The 18,107-nt window shown below is 38.7% G+C and overlaps 1 protein-coding gene across 3 annotated transcripts in view; it reads right to left on the bottom strand.

Moving 5' to 3' along the window:
• MYO16 (myosin XVI) overlaps window positions 1–18,107 on the bottom strand; it is a 623,763-nt gene that overhangs the window by 74,539 nt on the left and 531,117 nt on the right. For all 3 annotated transcript variants that reach the window (XM_030568459.1, XM_030568449.1, XM_030568467.1), the window contains exon 28: window positions 13,470–13,572. In XM_030568459.1, coding sequence (XP_030424319.1) covers window positions 13,470–13,572 — 103 coding nt within the window. The remainder of the gene's footprint in view (window positions 1–13,469; window positions 13,573–18,107) is intronic.

The raw sequence follows: 18,107 nt of genomic DNA, 5'->3' as shown, positions 1-18,107 counted from the left end.
CTACATGGGAAAATTCTTTAGCATAGCTATTTTGGAATAATTCTCCCATGTGGACACTCTATTGCAGAATACAAGTGATTTTATTCTGGAATAGTTACTCCTTTCACAAAGTGGAATAAAATTACTTTTATTTTGCAATTTATTTCTCCCTGCCTTTTACTGTACAAGTATACTTGCTTATACAAGCAAGACTATGCCCTTTCCTTGAGTCAAAGAAAACCACCAACCACGACTTCCTTACTTAGCCAAAAAGATCTCACCAAGGTCTCTAGTGACCTCTTTATACTGTAGTCTTGGGGCCATTCCTCTATGGGGCTATCCTTCTTGATTTATTAGCTGACTTTGCACAGTTGATCTCTCCCTCCTCCCCAAACTTTCATCATTCTATACCTGTCTGGTTCTCTTAATTCTCTGACTTGCTCCTCCAGCGTTTCTTTTGGTTTCTCCATTACTCCTTGCCCAGTCTCTGCTGCCATTCTTTAGGGCTCTGTCCTCAGGTCCTCTCTTCTTTTTTTCTCTATTATTTTCTGGATAACCTCAAATGTTATCATGGCTTCAACTATCATCTCTATGCCACTGATTCCCGCATATCTCTCTCCATCCCCAGTCTCTCTACTTTTGTTCAGATTTGCATCTCTGTCCTGCAGGCATCTACTCTTGGATTCCCTGCATCTAGGTTAAGCTAATGTATCAACAAACAACTCCTCTGGCCAGGGATGATATATTTGAAATTACCATGTACATGTACCATGACATCCTAACTACCAAAATATTTAAAATAATAATGCAAAAATATAGACCCGTTCCTGTGTTTAGCATTTTAACTTCAGCGGATATATTTTTGTTGAAAAGATGAGTATTACCAACAGCTGATGCTAAATGATTTACTCTCTTTTTCTGCATGCAGATGTCTGACTGAATGAGCAGACTAAAGCTTCCTCAAATCTGTACATCACTTATATTTATTCAACACATTTTTGTTTTTGCATTTTTCTTTTAGCCTTTGGATTGAACATGAAAAATTCACTTTGAGAATTTAAAACTCTTTATATATGAAATTTGTTTGTTAGTTGCACTTAGTCTCATAAGAAACACAGTATTGTATATATTCCTGGAGTGGGTGACTTTATAATTAGATGGGAAGCTCAAAGAAGCCTATGGAGCTTTATAAGTGAACTCAAAAGGAACACAATCATGACTGAAGCAAATTCATTCTTAAATGTGTGTAAACACTATTTACAATTTTTTTGCAACATGTGACAGCTCTACTGTGACACCTTCAAACAACATCTATTGTTAGAGAAATTGGTATGAGACATTAGATTACTTTAGTATTAATTGAGCTTTGTATAGATCTACCTTTGAAATGAATCTTCTGAAGTTAACCTAGAACATCTATACTCACTCCACAGTGTATAATGTTGGTGCTCCATAAAAGGGAGAATAATGAAAATATTTGGATTTCATACTTCAGTTATGTGTCTCATAAAAACAGTTTTTGAGACTACAGCCTGTCTTCATTTTGGTCTGCTCTCCAATCACATAATGTTTCTTGCTTGTCAAGGGGGCAGGGTGGGAGAGGTTAAAATGTTCTCCTACCAAGACACTCACTTCTCAATACTTTCAGGATTACAAAGTGCTCTCATCTGAGATTGAAATTTTAATGTCATTCAGACTCCTGTAAAAGTAAACCATCTGTGAATTATAGTCATAGTTATTTTAATTAGAAAATCATTAGGGTTTTAATGTTATTTTTCAAAATGATACATTTTTAAAGATTAAGTAAAATTGTCATTGATGACTACCAAAGCTTCAATTACTGCTATCTTTTTTAAAGAAAAGGTGTAGGATGCAAAAGTACAGACATTCAAAATTACAGAAAGGTTGCTGAGTTGGAGTGTAGGTGGTATAAAGGCAGTATTAGTTCATACTTAATAGGTGTCAAGGGAATCTGTGAAGCTGTTCTTTAGTTTAAAAAAGGCAATTTCTGGGAGTGCTCTGTGTTTCTGGCAGTACTTTCAAAATAGCTACCTAGAAAAGACAGACAGTTATAATATAAAGATATTTTACACAACACATACATTTTCACAGTACATTAATGAAATGTGAAAAAACGTAAAGCTATTGTAAGATTTGTCTTTTTGTGGTATTAACGTCTATAAAATCATACACAGTTACAGGGCACAGATATAAGAACTGAACTATTATTTGTAAAAGCATAAAGTTTCTGCTTTATTTATGAGCTTTTTCTTACACATTTTTAAGGCCTTGTTCCATTGGTTCTGGCATATTAATGACCTCTGATTCTGGCATGAACCTAATAAGATGTCAATTCTGCAAATGCTTATGTATTCACTTAGCTTAAGGCACCTGAGTAGGCTCATGCTCACATGAATAACAATAAGCATGTGTAAGTGTCTCAAAAATTGAGGCTTAGAGCATCCCTTCCTTGCTGCACTTCCATTTCCTCTGTCCAGGTAAGGAGAAAGGTCCTGAACCAGGAAATGGCTGGGGTTTGTTGGGAAGTGGCTGCTGCATGGTGTGCCAGAAGATATAGAGAAGCTGGAGGCAGAGAGGGATCCCTAGGAACTGAAGGCAGAACAGGTTTTCACTGCCGGATATTATAGCTGGGCGCAGGTCTCTATGGGACTTGTAGGGCGCTAACCGAGCTTGGCCTGGAAAACTGCAAGATCTTATTTGCTAGAATAGAGACTAAACTGGAGAAGGAACTCCAGGCACCAGGCCTGAAGAGTTCTGACTCTTGATTGGACCGCCCATGGACCTAAACAAGAACCACTATTGCTTACTTTAAATTCTAACTGTTTAAGCCTCTGTACCTAGGTTATTTGCAAACTTTCCCTTTCCTGCCAGCCTTAGTAAAGTACCCTTTTACTTACGTGTGTCTGAGGAGTTATTGGGACACATCAGGGCTAGTGCCTAAAAGGCCTAGCTGCTGAAGCGCCTTATGTGTTTACCTCTGAACCTGGTGTACTATTGGCAGTTTGAGAGTTTGGTTTACTTCAGCACTGAACTGCCCCAATAATTACAACTGCTACAAAATAGACCGACAGCTCTGTTATTTGAAAATGCTAGAAATATGCAGAAGGACCAAACAGAAAAAATGTGTGTTGAGACAGACAATGAGAGACAGCAATAGCAGCAACAGTTGGGAGCTGAAAGCCTGGAAGACAAAGCCAGATAAATAAAATAACAACTACAAAGGCATGTGCTGCATGGGAGGAAAGAGATAAAGAGGGCTAGAGGAAATGAGGAGGAAGGATGCTAAAAGAGGAGGATTGCAAAAGCTTGGCTGTGGAGGAAAGGGTCAGGGGACATGTAATCAGAGAAAACAATCTCTGAAACAAAGAGATAGGCCAGGACAAAGATATGAGCTAAGATTTAAACACATGTGCAATATAAAACAAATAAAGAGCTTTCAAGTCTTTAGGTCTTAACAGGGGCAGCTCTAGCTTTTTTACTGCCCCAAGCATGGCAGGCTGGCTGCCTTCAGCGGCTTGCCTGCAGGAGGTCCCCGGTCCTGCGGATTTTGCGGCTTGCCTGCGGGAGGTCTGCTGGTCCCGTGGCTTCACAAGGACCGGCAGGGCACCCCCCATGGCTTGCCGTCCCAGGCACACGCGTGGACCGCTGTTGCCTGGAGCAGCCTCTGGGTCTTAAACAGATATATAAGGAAGAGAGGAACAAAGAAGGAAAGAACACTACAGAAACATGTTCAAGAAGCAAAAAGTTAAAAATAGGAACTTAGGAACAGAGTTCAGTAGATAGTTAAGTCCAAAGCTGACTGTGAAGAGTTACAAAGGGATCTAACTAAACTGGGTGACTGGGCAACAAAACAGCAGATGAAGTTCTGTTTTGATAAATGCAAAGTAATGTACATTGGAAAACATAATCCCAACTTTACATAGAAAATGATGTGATCAAAACTAGCTGTTATCCTTCAAGAAAAAGAACTTGGAGACACTTTGGATAGTTCTCTGAAAACATCTGCTCATTGTGAGCAGCAGTCAAAAAAGTTAATAGAATTATAGGAATCATTAGGTAGGGGATAGATAATCTGACAGAAAATATCATAATGATGTCATATAAATCCATGGTATGTTCACACCTTGAATACTGTGTGCAATTCTGGTTGCCCAAACTCAAAAAATTAGAATTAGAAAAGGTAGAGAAGTACAACAAAAATGATTGGGGGTATAGAACAATTTTCATATGAGAAGAGATTAATAAAACTGAGAGAGTTCTGCTTAGATAACAAGCAACCAAGGGAAGATGTGATAGACGTGGCCATTCTTATGTTCTTATGTAATATATTCTGTGACGGCTCTTGCCACTGACAATTTCTTTCCAAGAACAGAATGGGATTATGTGTTTAGACAATGCATTTTTGCTATTGGATTCTTTGCACAAACATTTCCCAATCTAGTAGGGGTATGTTGGGTTCCACCCATTATTAACTCCTTTAATTTTATAGTCTGACAACTCCTCTTTCCTATTTATTTATTATTTTAAAAACTGTATCTTTATTTTAAATGTTATAAAAGAAAACAAAACATGTTAAAAATAGGATATTGACAAAAACTTTTTGTTTCAAAAACAGTTAAGATTTCTAAGTGACAAATTTATCAATTGATAATTTACAAAATCCAAACATCTTCAATGAAGAAAAAAGAATAGTTACACTGTCTACAACATTTTACACTGTCTACCAAATAATCAAACACTATATTCATATCAAGTACAAAGAAATACATATTTCATTATAACACAGCCACTTTAATTCTGAGCCAAAAGACATAGTGTTATTTAATCAGTAATCACCAGATGTAAACAACAAAAACACTGCTGAAATAGAAACATAAAATGTACATAGGTACATACTAGTGTCTCACATGCAGAAGTCCATATGCATAATTTTATCATAAATCAACTATGTTTTACACATTCTATTAAACTACAACTACAAACTGATTTTCCAGAGAGAGCAAAAATCACAATTAAGTACTTTACGAAAATATCTACTATCTTTTGATAAACATATTGATTTAACATTTATGATTTAATCATATCACTTAAAAGATCATATTTAGATTCTGATATCATAACAAAAATGCAGTAAAAACTCTTGAGTCACGAAACATGTATTTCTTTGTACTTGATAAGAGTCATGGACCAAATCTTGCATTATTTTAAATTCCTCTTTCGCCACTCTGCTGGTGCAAAGTGGACTTAGAGCAGGGTTTCTCAAACAGGAGTCGCCGCTTGTGTAGGGAAAGCCCCTGGCAGGCCAGGCTGGTTTGTTTAACTGTCCCATCTGCAGGTCTGGCTGCTGCGTCTATCAGCTCCCAATGGCCCGGAGCAGTGATCCGCAGCCAGTGGGAGCCACGATCAGCCAGACCTGAGGATGGGGCAGGGAAACAAACTGGCCTGGCCCACCAGGGGCTTTCCCTACACTAGCGGCAACCCCTGTTTGAGAAACCCTGACTTAGAGCAATCCTAAACGGGCAGCTGGGGATTCCACTTGCATAAAGATTTAATTTAAAAAAAGGCTGAGAACCATAACATTTATAGTTTATTCAAACTGGAGAGGGTGGTATGTTCAGGAACATTGTGGGCTTCTGCTATACCTCCATTAATTTCTATGAGTAAACCTTCAGCAGCACGGAACTCCTAGCAACATGCTTAGGTAATTGTTCAGTACCTGACTCTTAAGGAAGAGAATCAACCACACTGAACTACTAATACCATTTCCTGCAGGACCTAACATTCCTCTGAGTTCTCCCATCCAACTACCAGTTCTCAATTTATGAGATCTGAATGGTATAGGCTTTTAAGGCTATTGGGAAGAAAGAATTGCTGAGGGCTCTGGAGAAGGTCAGCTAGAAGTTACACCAAGGGTTAAAGTATTCAATTAAAACAATGTGCCCAAAAGGAAAAAAATTTGATTCCTGTTTCTTACTCAAAATAGTATTTCTAATATTCAAAGGTTGAAAGGTCCATTTCAGTGTAGTCCTATCCTGCTGAACTAGCCCTTGATAACTACACCAGCTTTAAATCATAAACCGCTTTTTTGGGAATAAAATGAAAAGTTAGGATGGAGTTTGCAAAGATGCAAACAAGGGATGTATAAAATGACAACAAAAGGATTAACTGCAGGCTACTGACATTGGCCAATCAAAATTTAAATTTGATAGTTTTGACTAGAAAGATCAATTAGCTATTGTGTTAATTCCACCTTTATTGAATTTATATTTTCAAGTTCAACTGTGCAGGGAATGATAATCCAAATAAATGAAAGTTTCCTTCTGTCATTATGTAGTAAGAACAGCCAAAGATTGTTTGTGCCATATATTTGTCACAAATATTGCTAATAATCACAAACTGCGTGTGGTGGAAGTAGTGTGTTTTGCTTAGTAAATATTCTGAAATATTTTTTAAAAATTGAAAAATGTTTTAAAAATGAAAATGATAATAGAATGTGAGGGTTAGAAATCTTTACTAGTGGAATATGATTACACAGTGGGCTGAAGGCCAGTAGGTTGTGCTACACTAAAGTGGATAGTTCAATGGCCCTGGGGTACTTTTATTGAATTTGTCCCAGAATTTACTGGGTCTGATTCTGGTCCCACTAACGTCAATGGCAAAACTTCCATAGAATCATAGAAATGTAGGGCTGGAAGGGCCCATCATTTGAAATCTCAAAGGAATAAGAATAGTGTATATTGGTTTAGAGATTTTTTAATGGCTGTTGATTAATCACTGTTAACTCATGCGATTAACTCAAAAATTAATCATGATTAAAAAAATCATGATTAATCACAGTTTTAATCACACTCTTAAACAATAGAATACCAATTGAAATTTATTAAATATTTTGAATGTTTTTCCACATTTTCATATAGATTGTATTGTATGTGTAATTGAAATGTATATATTATTTTTATTACAAATATTTGCACTGTAAAAATGAGAAACAAAAGAAATAGTATTTTTCAGTTCACCTCATACAAGTACTGTAGTGCAATCTCTTTATCGTGAAAGAGCAACCTACAAATGTAGATTTTTTTGTTACATAATTGCACTCAAAAACAAAACAATGTAAAACTTCAGAGCCAACAAGTCCACTCTGTCCTACTTCTTGTTTAGTCAATCTCTAAGACAAACAAGATTGCTTACGTTTATAGGAGATAATGCTGTCCTCTTCTTATTTAAAGTATCACCAGAAAGTGAAAACAGACATTTGCATGGCACAGACATTTGTAGCTGGCATTGCAAGGTACTTAAATATCAGATATGCTAAACATTCATATGGCCCTTCATGCTTTGGCCACCATTCCATAATGTGTTAATTACATTTGTGACTGAACTCCTTGTGGGAGAATTATGTGTCCCCTGCTCTCTTTTACCCACATTCTGCCATATATTTCATTTTATAGAAGTCTCAGATGATGACCCAGCACATGTTGTTCATTTTAAGAACACTTTCACTGAAGATTCGACAAAATGCAAAGAAGGTACCAATGTGAGATTTCTAAAGATAGCTACAGCACTTTAACCAAGGTGTAAGAACCTGAAGTGCCTTCCAAAATCTGAGAGGGACGAGGCATGGAAAATGCTTTCAGAAGTCTTAAAAAAGCAACACTGTGATGCAGAAACTACAGAAACCAAACCAGCAAAAAATAAAATCAACCTTCTGCTGGTGGCATCTGAACGCATGTTGTCTGCACTGCTTTAGATTGTTATCGAGCAGAACCCGTCATCATCATGGACGCATGTCCCCTGGAATGGTGGTTGAAGAATGAAGGGACATATAAATCTTTAGCACCTCTGGCAAGTAAATATCTTGCGACACCGGCTACAACAGTGCCATGAGAATGCCTGTTTTCACTTTCAGGAGACATTGTAAACAACATGCAGGCAGCGTTATCTTATGCAAATGTAAACAAACTTGTTTGTCTGAGCGATTGGCTGAAGTAGGACTGAGTGGACTGGTGGGCTCTATCATTGTTTTATTTTTGAATGCAGTTTTTTTGTACAGAATTCTAGATTTGTAAGTTCAACTTTCACAATAAAGAGATTGCACTACAGTATTTGTATTAGGTGAATTGAAAAATATAATTTCTTTTGTATTTTACAGTGCAAAAATTTGTAATAAAAATAAATATGAAGTGAGCACTGTACACATATTCTGCGTTATAACTGAAATTAATATATTTGAAAATGTAGAAAACATCCAAAAATATTTAAATGGTATTCTATTATTGTTCAACAGTGTGATTAATCATGATTAATTGTTTTTAATCAAGTGACAGCCCTAATTTTTTTTTACTTGATATAGTGTGCTGACAATGTTTCCTTTGCAGTAGGCAGCTACAGTTTGTTGCATGGCCGCACACTGCTCAAGTTCTTTAAATTGAAAAGAAAGCCCTATCAAGGCAACAGAACCGAAAAATGATGTGAAAATGTCTTTTGTTAATAAGACTGAACTTTTACAACTCACATTTCAGCAGTTAAGCTAAGTGCAGCAGTAGAAGTGCTTTGTATTGTATGCCAGCTTTAATAAAACAGCTCCTTTTTGTCCTAGTATAATTATCTCCAGTTCAACTTACCCAAATAACAAGCAACCTTTCATAAAACTGTCAACACTTTTCTAACAAATACTTTCCTTTCAACATGGAAGCTGCTGAATCAAGCACCAGCTCATGACCGGTTGATGTTGTTTACTCTTGAGTTTTATAAAACAGAAAATAAAGCATGAATGGATTCTGTCCCTGTATCTCACTCATCTGCCTCTGTGATGCAGCCTGCACCATGTTATATTACTGATAGCTTGCAATAGCATACGTATTTATTCTGACCAGGCTCCAACGTTTTGGGGAATAAATTGTTCAGTGAGTAGGCTCTGGGTTTGTTGTTGTTGCTGGTTTTTAGTTATTAGAAAGCTCTCCAAACTCATGAGTTAAATTAAAAGCCAGAGAGAGAGAGAGTCAAGTAAAAAAAATAAATTGCTCATTTTGGGGAGCTTACTAAGAACACAGATTTTTTTTCTTTCTATCTAATAGCAATGAGGATCTACATACTCAAACTTGGTGGCATGGTGCATTCTAGCAATAAGGTTAAGTAATTTAGGGGGGAGGGATAGCTCAGTGGTTTGAGCACTAGCCTGCTAATCTCAGAGTTGTGAATTCAATTCTTGAAGGGGCCACTGAGGGATCTGGGATAAAATCAGTACTCGGTTCTGCTAGTGAAGGCAGGGGGCTTGACTCAATGACCTTTCAGGGTACCTTCCAGCTCTATGAGATAGGTATAATTTATCACTCATCCACTTTGAAAAAAAGTAGTCCAGAGTGTGCTTTTTCTTCCTCCACCACTGAATTTATAGGCAAAAGAATTCTGCATGGACTCCTCCTGAAGGTCAAAACAACAAACTGGACTTCTACATAGAGTGCTTCCACCAATGTGCATGATCTGAAATTGTGGAAAAGCAGCATCACTTGCCACATAACCTCAGCCATGCAGCACACAACACCATCCACAGCCTCAGAAACAACTCTGACCTCATAATAAAAAAGGCTGACAAAGGAGGTGCTGCCGTCATCATGAATAAGTCGGAATATGAATGAGAGGCTGCTAGGTAATTCTATGATACCACATTCTACAAGCCATTACTCTCTGATCCCACTGAGGGTTACCAAAAGAAACTACACCATCTGCTCAAGAAATTCTCTAAAGAAGCACAGGAACAAATCTACACAGACACACCCCTAGAGCCCCGACCAGAGGTATTCAGTCTGCTGTCCAAGATCCATAAATCTGGAAATCCTGGACGCCCCATTGGCACCCTGATAGCAGGATTGTCTGGCTATGTAGACTCTCTCCTCAGGCCCTATGCTACGAACACTCTCAGCTATCTTCGAGACACCACTGTCTTCCTGAGGAAACTACAATCCATTGGTGATCTTCCAGAAAACACCATCCTAGCCACTATGGATGTAGAAGCCCTCTACACCAACATTCCACACAAAGATGGACTACAAGCCACCAGGAACAGTATCCCTGATAATGTCTCAGCAAACCTGGTGGCTGAACTTTGTGACTTTGTCCTCACACACAGCTATTCCAGATTTGGGGACAATTTATACCTTCAAGTCAGCGGCACTGCTATGGATATCCACACCAGGATTGTGACAATTTCCACCCCACCATCAACCTCAGCCTGGACCAGTCCACACAAGAGATCCACTTCCTGGACACTACAGTGCAAATAAGCGATGGTCACATAAACACCACCTTATACCGGAAACCTACTGACTGCTATACTTACCTACATGCCTCCAGCTTTCATCCAGACCACATCACACGATCCATTGTCTACAGCCAAGCTCTAAAATACAACCGCATTTGCTCCAATCCCTCAGACAGAGACAAACAATTACAGGATCTCTATCAAGCATTCTTAAACTATAATCCGTACCTGGTGAAGTAAAGAAACATACTGACAAAGCCAGACGGGTACCCAGAAGTTACCTACTATAGGACAGGCCCAACAAAGAAAGTAACAGAAAGCCACTAGCCGTAACCTTCAGCCCCCAACTAAAACCTCTCCAGCACATCATCAAGGATCTACAACCTATCCAGAAGGACAATCCCCCACTCTCTCAGACCTTGGGAGACAGGCCAGTCCTTGCTTACAGACAGCCCCCAAACCTGAAGCAAATACTCACCAGCCACTACATACCACACAACAACAACACTAACTTATCCCTGCAACAAACCCCGTTGCCAACTCTGTCACATATTTATTCAAGTGACATCATCATAGGCCCTAACCACATAAGCCACACCATCAGGGGCTCATTCACTTGCACATCTACCATTGTGATATATGCCATCACATGCCAGCAATGCCCCTCTGTCATGTACATTGGCCAAAGCGGACAGTCTCTACACAGAAGAATAAATGGACACAAATCAGATGTCGAGAGTTATAACGTTCAAAAACCAGTCAGAACACTTCAATCTCCCTGGACACTCAATAACAAACATAAAAGTGGCAATTCTTCAACAAAAAAACGTCAAAAACAGACTCCAACGAGAAACTGCAGAACTGGAATTAATTTGCAAACTAAACACCATCAAATTAGGCCTGAATAAAGACTGGGAGTGGATGGGTCACTACAAAAACTAATTTCCCATACTAATTTCTCCCTACCTTTACTCACACCTTCTTGTCAATTGTTTGAAATGGGCCACCCTGTTTACATTAGCCTCATTAACACTACATAACTGATTTTTCCTCCCTTGGTATTGTACTGTTGGGAATAGCCCACTTTCACTTTAATTGAATTGTCTCATTAGCACTGACTCCTAACTGGATAAGGCAAGTCCCATGTTTTCATTTACTGTGTATATATAACCTGCCTACCATTTTTTCCCACTCCATGCATCTGATGAAGTGGGTTTTAGCCCACAAAATCTTATGCCCAAATAAATTTGTTAGTCTCTAAGGTGCCACAAGTACTCCTCATTGTTTTTCCTTTCACTTGTGGTGTCATATAAGGGGGGGCGGGCTAGTTCTGATTTCCATCACTTTCTTCTAATTCTTCATAGTTCATTTGGATTATATATTTATCAATTAATCTGCTAGTGCTCTTCAGGGAATAACAGGCAAGAATGCTGGGGAGGACTTTGCTTTGACTTATTCATGAACTCCTACATCAAATAAATTTTCTATTCCAACACTGATTCATTTGAAGTAATCACTGCTGGCAACAGGACAGACTAAATTGGTTATACATGCGCTCCCTACCTCTTGTGTGATTTTTTTAGTGATGCACTACAAGATGACTCCTTTTCTCAAGGCTTTGTTCACTGACATCATCCTGTATTACTAATCCTTCCTTTTCTTTTCTTTCTGCTTCCCTCCACCCCTTGCCTTTTAAAGATTCCTCTACTGTTGTAGCACAGAGGAGGACATCCATGACAACTGCTGATTGTATAAGATTCCTCTTTTAGACAGTTATTTAAAGTTCAACTTTCATGATTAGTCAAACAAGTCAAAAAATGAAATGAGGGATTATGTAGCATACATTACTCACTGATGATGGAGATGTGGATTCTTGCTTTTATGTCACCTACTGTGCTGGTGAACTCTTGTACTTACCGGGCCTTTACTACAGCAAACTCACATTCTAACCTTATACTGTGGTTATTTCTCCCCTTCAGTCATGGACACCTCTCTCTCCACTCCCCAGAGCTCACCACTCTTTGGGGTATGTGCATGGAGCGAAGGTCATTTATTTGCCACAGTGCATCTTCCTTTCCAGTGCTTCTAAGCCACTGAGTCATTACTTCTCCTTAAATTCACCTTAAAAATGTTCTTATCCATAGAGCTTATTGTCTGAATCTCTCAAGTGTTTTGTGACTCTCTGGTTTGAAGGACATTGTATTGTATACTGTTGTATTTTTGCACAATTCACTTTTCAGCATGTTATATTAGCTTGCAGCTGGGACATCCAAAATGTTTTAGAGATCACAAGTTTTCCTCCCTTTTACAGCAGAGATCCTGTTTTATAATTCCCTTTTTACATTCCTATCTTTCAAGGTTTCAGATTTGTTTTCAAATGCCAAGATCATTGTTCTTGAATTGCAGGCATTTACTGCTGGCCAATTGCTTTTTAAATTCTCTTGTTCTAGCACTATTTCTGACTTCCCGTGGAGTTCATGCAGTGCACTGTCTGACCGGACTACAATATATAATTACAGCGCCTCAGCATTTTCCCACCTTGACGCTTGAAGCTCCAAATAAAGTTGTGAAGGTTAGTGGCATACTCAGTTAACATACAACATGTTTTAGATTAGAGGCTGTTTTAATAGAGATCCCTATGGTAAGGGTGCAGGGCATAACCCCAAAAGGCATGCATGTACAACATTCAGGATGAAGCTGAGTTAAGAAATCTTCTGGGGAAAGTGAAACTATTGAAATGTCTTTGTCTTTTGTCATGTTTCTACCTTTTGGTCTTTCTTATACAGGAGATCAGATCATATAATCTTCTTGCCTTATAACCTATGAATCTAGACCAGATGCTGTGCTTTGGTGGTAGCTGTGCACAGACATTGGATGGGAGAATGTGGACATTTTTATGTACTTGGAAAAGCTTTAAGCGATGAAGACTAATCTACAAAGTATGTACACTTAATTGAGCTCCCTCGCTTCCAACAAGAGTGCTTACTGATTTTTCTACACATATTAATGTTCACAGCTAATGATGTTCTACTAAACTCAGTAAATCAGATTATTTCATTCCAAAGAATACATGTAATGTCTTACCCACACCAAAACATCAAAAGGATATATTTTTGCAAAGGATCTGATGACTCCCAAAATGGAAATTACTCCTCTTTCTTGTTTACAGACCTAAACTGATATTTTAGTTATTGCATTAGTCACAAACCTGCCAGCCTTGTAATTTACACTGCTGAAGAACAAGATGACATTTCTCCTTGGCAGATAACTTCTTTCTCTCTCCCAGTGCTGTATCAGACAAGTTCTTATACCTGCAAAAATCAGTAAAGGGATAGTTGCACAAGCAGGTAGTTCACAGGTGTATCCTAAAGTTACAGAGTATTGTAAATGTTTATTGCAATTGTCAGTTGTTATCTCAAGTTTCCACATAGCTTAGTGTTCTAAGCACTGAAATTGCAGCTAGTATTCCTGAGTTCAAATGCTAGACTAGAAAATGTCTCTGCAGCCTTTGTAAATCCATTTACTAGATCTGCAGAACTGTCTATGTATACAAGTTTTAAACTGCTGAATGTACCCTCTTATCAGCTCCCAGTAATGATGTTGGATGCTAAAAGTAGCATTTACTTCTTGCATGTTCTTTTGGAGTTTCATCTAAAACCTACTGCAGTGGAAAAAACTGATTAATTTCAGCATGCTTTGGATCAGGTCCTGGGAGGGGAAAATATTTTTCCAGCAAATCTCACATTAAAAGATGGATATTTAGTAAGAATTCATTTGGAAGTGACATGGTTAATAAGTGGCTGGGTTTTCTACCAATCTCAAATTAGTACATTTTTTCAACAATTTGAGGTTTTGAAAAACATGACTTATAATCAGAGACTCAAGGAGCTCAATGTGTTTAGTTCATCCAAAAAATTGTCTGTACCTATTTTCAAATGATTCTCAGTCTATGAAGTTTTTATTTAGAGATAGCAAACTCAATTAGCTTGATTTTACGTGTGGTATAGTATTTTGTTAAGCACATGTAAAAAAAAAAGTTCTGTGTCAAAATGTAAAAGGACAACACATATCATTAACATATCAGATGCCTTCCATTCTGAATGCAGTGTAGTTGTATCAGTGTTGGTCCTAGGATATTAGATGGAGACAAGGCGGGAGAGGTAGTATCTTTTATTGGACCAAATTTTGTTGGTAAGAAAGCCTGTCTCTCTCACCAACAGAAGTTGGTTTAATAAAAGATATTATCTCCCCAAACCTTGTCTCTCCTATTGTGAACTGCAGGTCACATTATTGGCTAAAACATATTGTAGTTAGCTTGGTATCCTCTAAAGGCAAGTGTTTTTATTTCCTCCTGGACAGTAGAAAATCATATTTTATTTTGTCACACTCATTATACAATAGCTGATAATACTGCACAAATATTAAATTGATGGTGCAGGTTTATATACGGATGCAATTTAATTTACTCGGAAACATCAAGACCTATCCAGACTTTGACTCTGTGGAAATATAACCTGGGAAGCCTCTGCAGTCACAGAGGTTATTCTCTGTACACAGGAAGGTCTTCCCCCATAACAGAAGCCTGAGTCCAGCCTTATGCAGACACATGTACCTGACCCAACTGATTAACATACCATACAGCCATCAGGCTTGGGAGAATGACCTTGAGGGACCTCATGAGCATGCTCAGTGCTCCTCTGACATCCTAACTTGGGGCAGGGGAGGAAGGATATTCAGCCAGCCAAGGAAAAAAATATTTTAAAAGGGCTGGGTGGCATCTCTTTGATGGCTCCAAAACAAAGCTATCACCCAGACAAATTTAAGGGATCCACTGGAGCAAAACCAGCCACCACTAAAAAGGTAATTAGGAGGTAAGAGTTCTCTTCAGCTGGAGGCACCATGACCCTTCCTGATATTTTTCCTGAGGAAACAGGTCAGACCATTGGTAGCAGAGTTACTCTCTTTATCTCCAACACCCTCTCCCCCACCTCCCACTTGCCCCCATCAATGAATCTGGATGGGATTTCTCTAAATATATGTTTGTTTTATCAGTGGGTTTAGCTCTGTTCCCCCTGAGCGCACAGCTCCATGATTCCCAAACACAAAGAATGAGCAAAGTGTTTTGTTCCTTGCAAAGCCAGCTGATCAGTCTGGACCAGACAGCAGCCACCATACATGGCACTCTGGGGTAACTGCAACTCCTCTCAGTCCCCGTAGTCCTCATACCACTTCTGCTATTATTTGTGAACAGAGCTCTTCCTTGCAGGCAGTGGTTTTGTTTGTTTGTTATGGAAGCTTGACACCATTACAGCAGTTTCAGGAAGCTTGTAAATATGGGGAACTCGTTCCACTAAGCACTTCACAGATAAACACATCATCTTATCATTTTCTCCCTCACTTCCCCCTACATGCACAATTGACAAGATCCAAAATGATGATGTCTTGGGATGGAATATTCCTCTGGGTCTATGTTACAGCATAGTAACCTAAAGTAATATTCTCAAATGCAACACACTATTCTTTTTACACAGAACTTGCACATAGACTGTGTCTGTAATTGTAGCTCTATACAGAGTAAGTCTTCACTCATTTGAAGTCTTCACAGACTTGCTTTCAATGGCACCACTTATAGAATAAGGTACCAGTCAACAGGATTAAGAGCGGCAGAATCTGGCCCTTACACTGCAACAGAAAGAACACACAAAATGGAGCACATGGGGCACAAAAATTAGGAATCCCAGCTCAAAAGCTTAAACACACTGATTAGACTTGCTTGAGCTATGTCCAAGAACATTTAAAAGTCTTCTACAAAAGAACAATTCTTTGTGCCACTTTCCCCACCACTTCCTCCTCTTTTAGAGCTAAGGTAGAACTGATGTGATGAAGTTGTCAGTTTTCTCTGTTATAGCCACACATATTCATACAATCCCAAGGTTTCAATTATAAAAAAAAATCTTGCTTCAAAGTAATTCTCTAGAATAGATCATTTCCTTGTGGTGATTTAAATAAGGAAACTCCAGCATGGCATGCAGTTGCTATGTGGTAGCTAAGTTAAGTGATGTATTTTTAAATAACCAAACAGTTGTGGGGGGATTGGAGGAGAACAAAGCTGCCACTCTAATTCTTCAAGCTGCCATTTCATTCTCTCTTCTTTTTTGTTTTAATATATTCTGTTTGCCAATTTAGCATGACATTGTTCTATTGCTTCTATTCAAAAGATAAATCATTGCAGAAAAACAATCAAAATGAATTTGCTTCTCATGTTTACATTTAATAGTGTTTAAAAAGAATGAATTACCATCATAAAACAAGAAAAGCAGGTAGCGTTGCATTGCTGAATTCCAACTATCCCTTCCCCGGGGCACTCTCTCCCACAGCTCGTATTGATCTGGACATCCAAGTGACTGAGGACAGACGCAGGGATGGATTTTATGCATCAGACTGCAATGTCAGTAAAATTTTAATATTGGAGGGGGCACTATCTGCCCTGTCTCTCCACACCAGACATTTAGAGGGGTCCAGTGTCGGATTTACAAGGCATCAATCATATATCCCATAACTGAGAGTACACTCCCCACTGTCTACGCCAAGGATTCAGCTTGCTCTGCTGAATCCTCTCATGTCCTACCCACCCACCCACCCTGCCAAGGGACAAAAGTTATCAAAGATTCTGATCTGTCAGAGCAACACATCTCTGTTTTGGCCCGAGACCTGAGATCCACCAGCAAAATCCCATGTCTTGTATTTTCTGGTTGCTGGCCCATGAGCCTTTTATCCACACTGGACACCAGAGGTGCTAGTGAATAGCTTGCTTGCATCCCCCACCCAACACGGCCTGGTATCTCATGCTTACTTAATCTAAACCCTACCTAATTCAATGCTTTACGTTCTGAAGCCAAAGTCTGCCCTAGCACCTGACAAGTGCACTCCATTGCCCCGGAAGAACTCAGGCCTATTGACCATATGTCCCTGTTCTTCATCACCAAACCACTGGTTTTCATAAAGACGCTGGTAACCTTATGGATCACATTCTTGTATGCTCTCTCCATGCAGGCTTGGTTGACAGCAGCCTGCCAAACTTACCTTGCAGCATCTCCAATTGAACCAGTCTTCTGTTTGGCTATGATTGCATAAACAATTCCACATCTCTATGAATCCTATTTCTTAAACTGAATCCCTAGCATATTCCAAGATTATTCTCACCAAGGCATTAGGTGGTTGAATGGTTGTGGGAAGAAAGAGCCAGTGGTATTGCATCTCTTTGACTGACCAATGGTAATGAGGCACTCTGGGGGAGGAGGGGCCTATCCCTGTATACACTCCACTTTATCCTAAAGGTGTCTGGCAGCTTGCAGATCTAATAAAGTTTCCTATTCATTAAATCAGTGGATGGCAGTAGATTGATGTATCACATGGCTGGATTACTTCTTTAGTTTGCTTGTTTAACTAGCACATTCTTCACAGTCAACACACTATTTTTCTGTCAGACATGAGCAAGATATGGTCTTTGTTTGTAAAACTTTCAATGTGCACTCAGACCTCGGGAGTCTTGTTTATTTGTTTATTAATTTATTTTGGAAGATGGGACAGCCAGATAGGATTTGTATTGGAAAACCTATAATGGACTACCTGGCATTTCTCAGTGGCTTTTCTACTGTGAAGAGAATCTCTATGCTAGACCTGTCCTTTTAAAGGAAAAGTATTGAAAAGATGTTTGGAAAAATCAGGAGGTAATAGAGATCTTGTAAAAATAGCTCCCAATAAGAAACAGGAGGGACCCTTGGTGAAGTTTAATCATATAAATAAAAAAATCACTGGGTCCTGATGTTATTTGTCCAAGGATGTT

The sequence above is a fragment of the Gopherus evgoodei genome, chromosome 1 (assembly GCF_007399415.2).
Source record: "Gopherus evgoodei ecotype Sinaloan lineage chromosome 1, rGopEvg1_v1.p, whole genome shotgun sequence".
Lineage (NCBI taxonomy): Eukaryota > Metazoa > Chordata > Testudines > Testudinidae > Gopherus > Gopherus evgoodei.
This window is presented reverse-complemented; position numbering and strand designations above follow the sequence as displayed.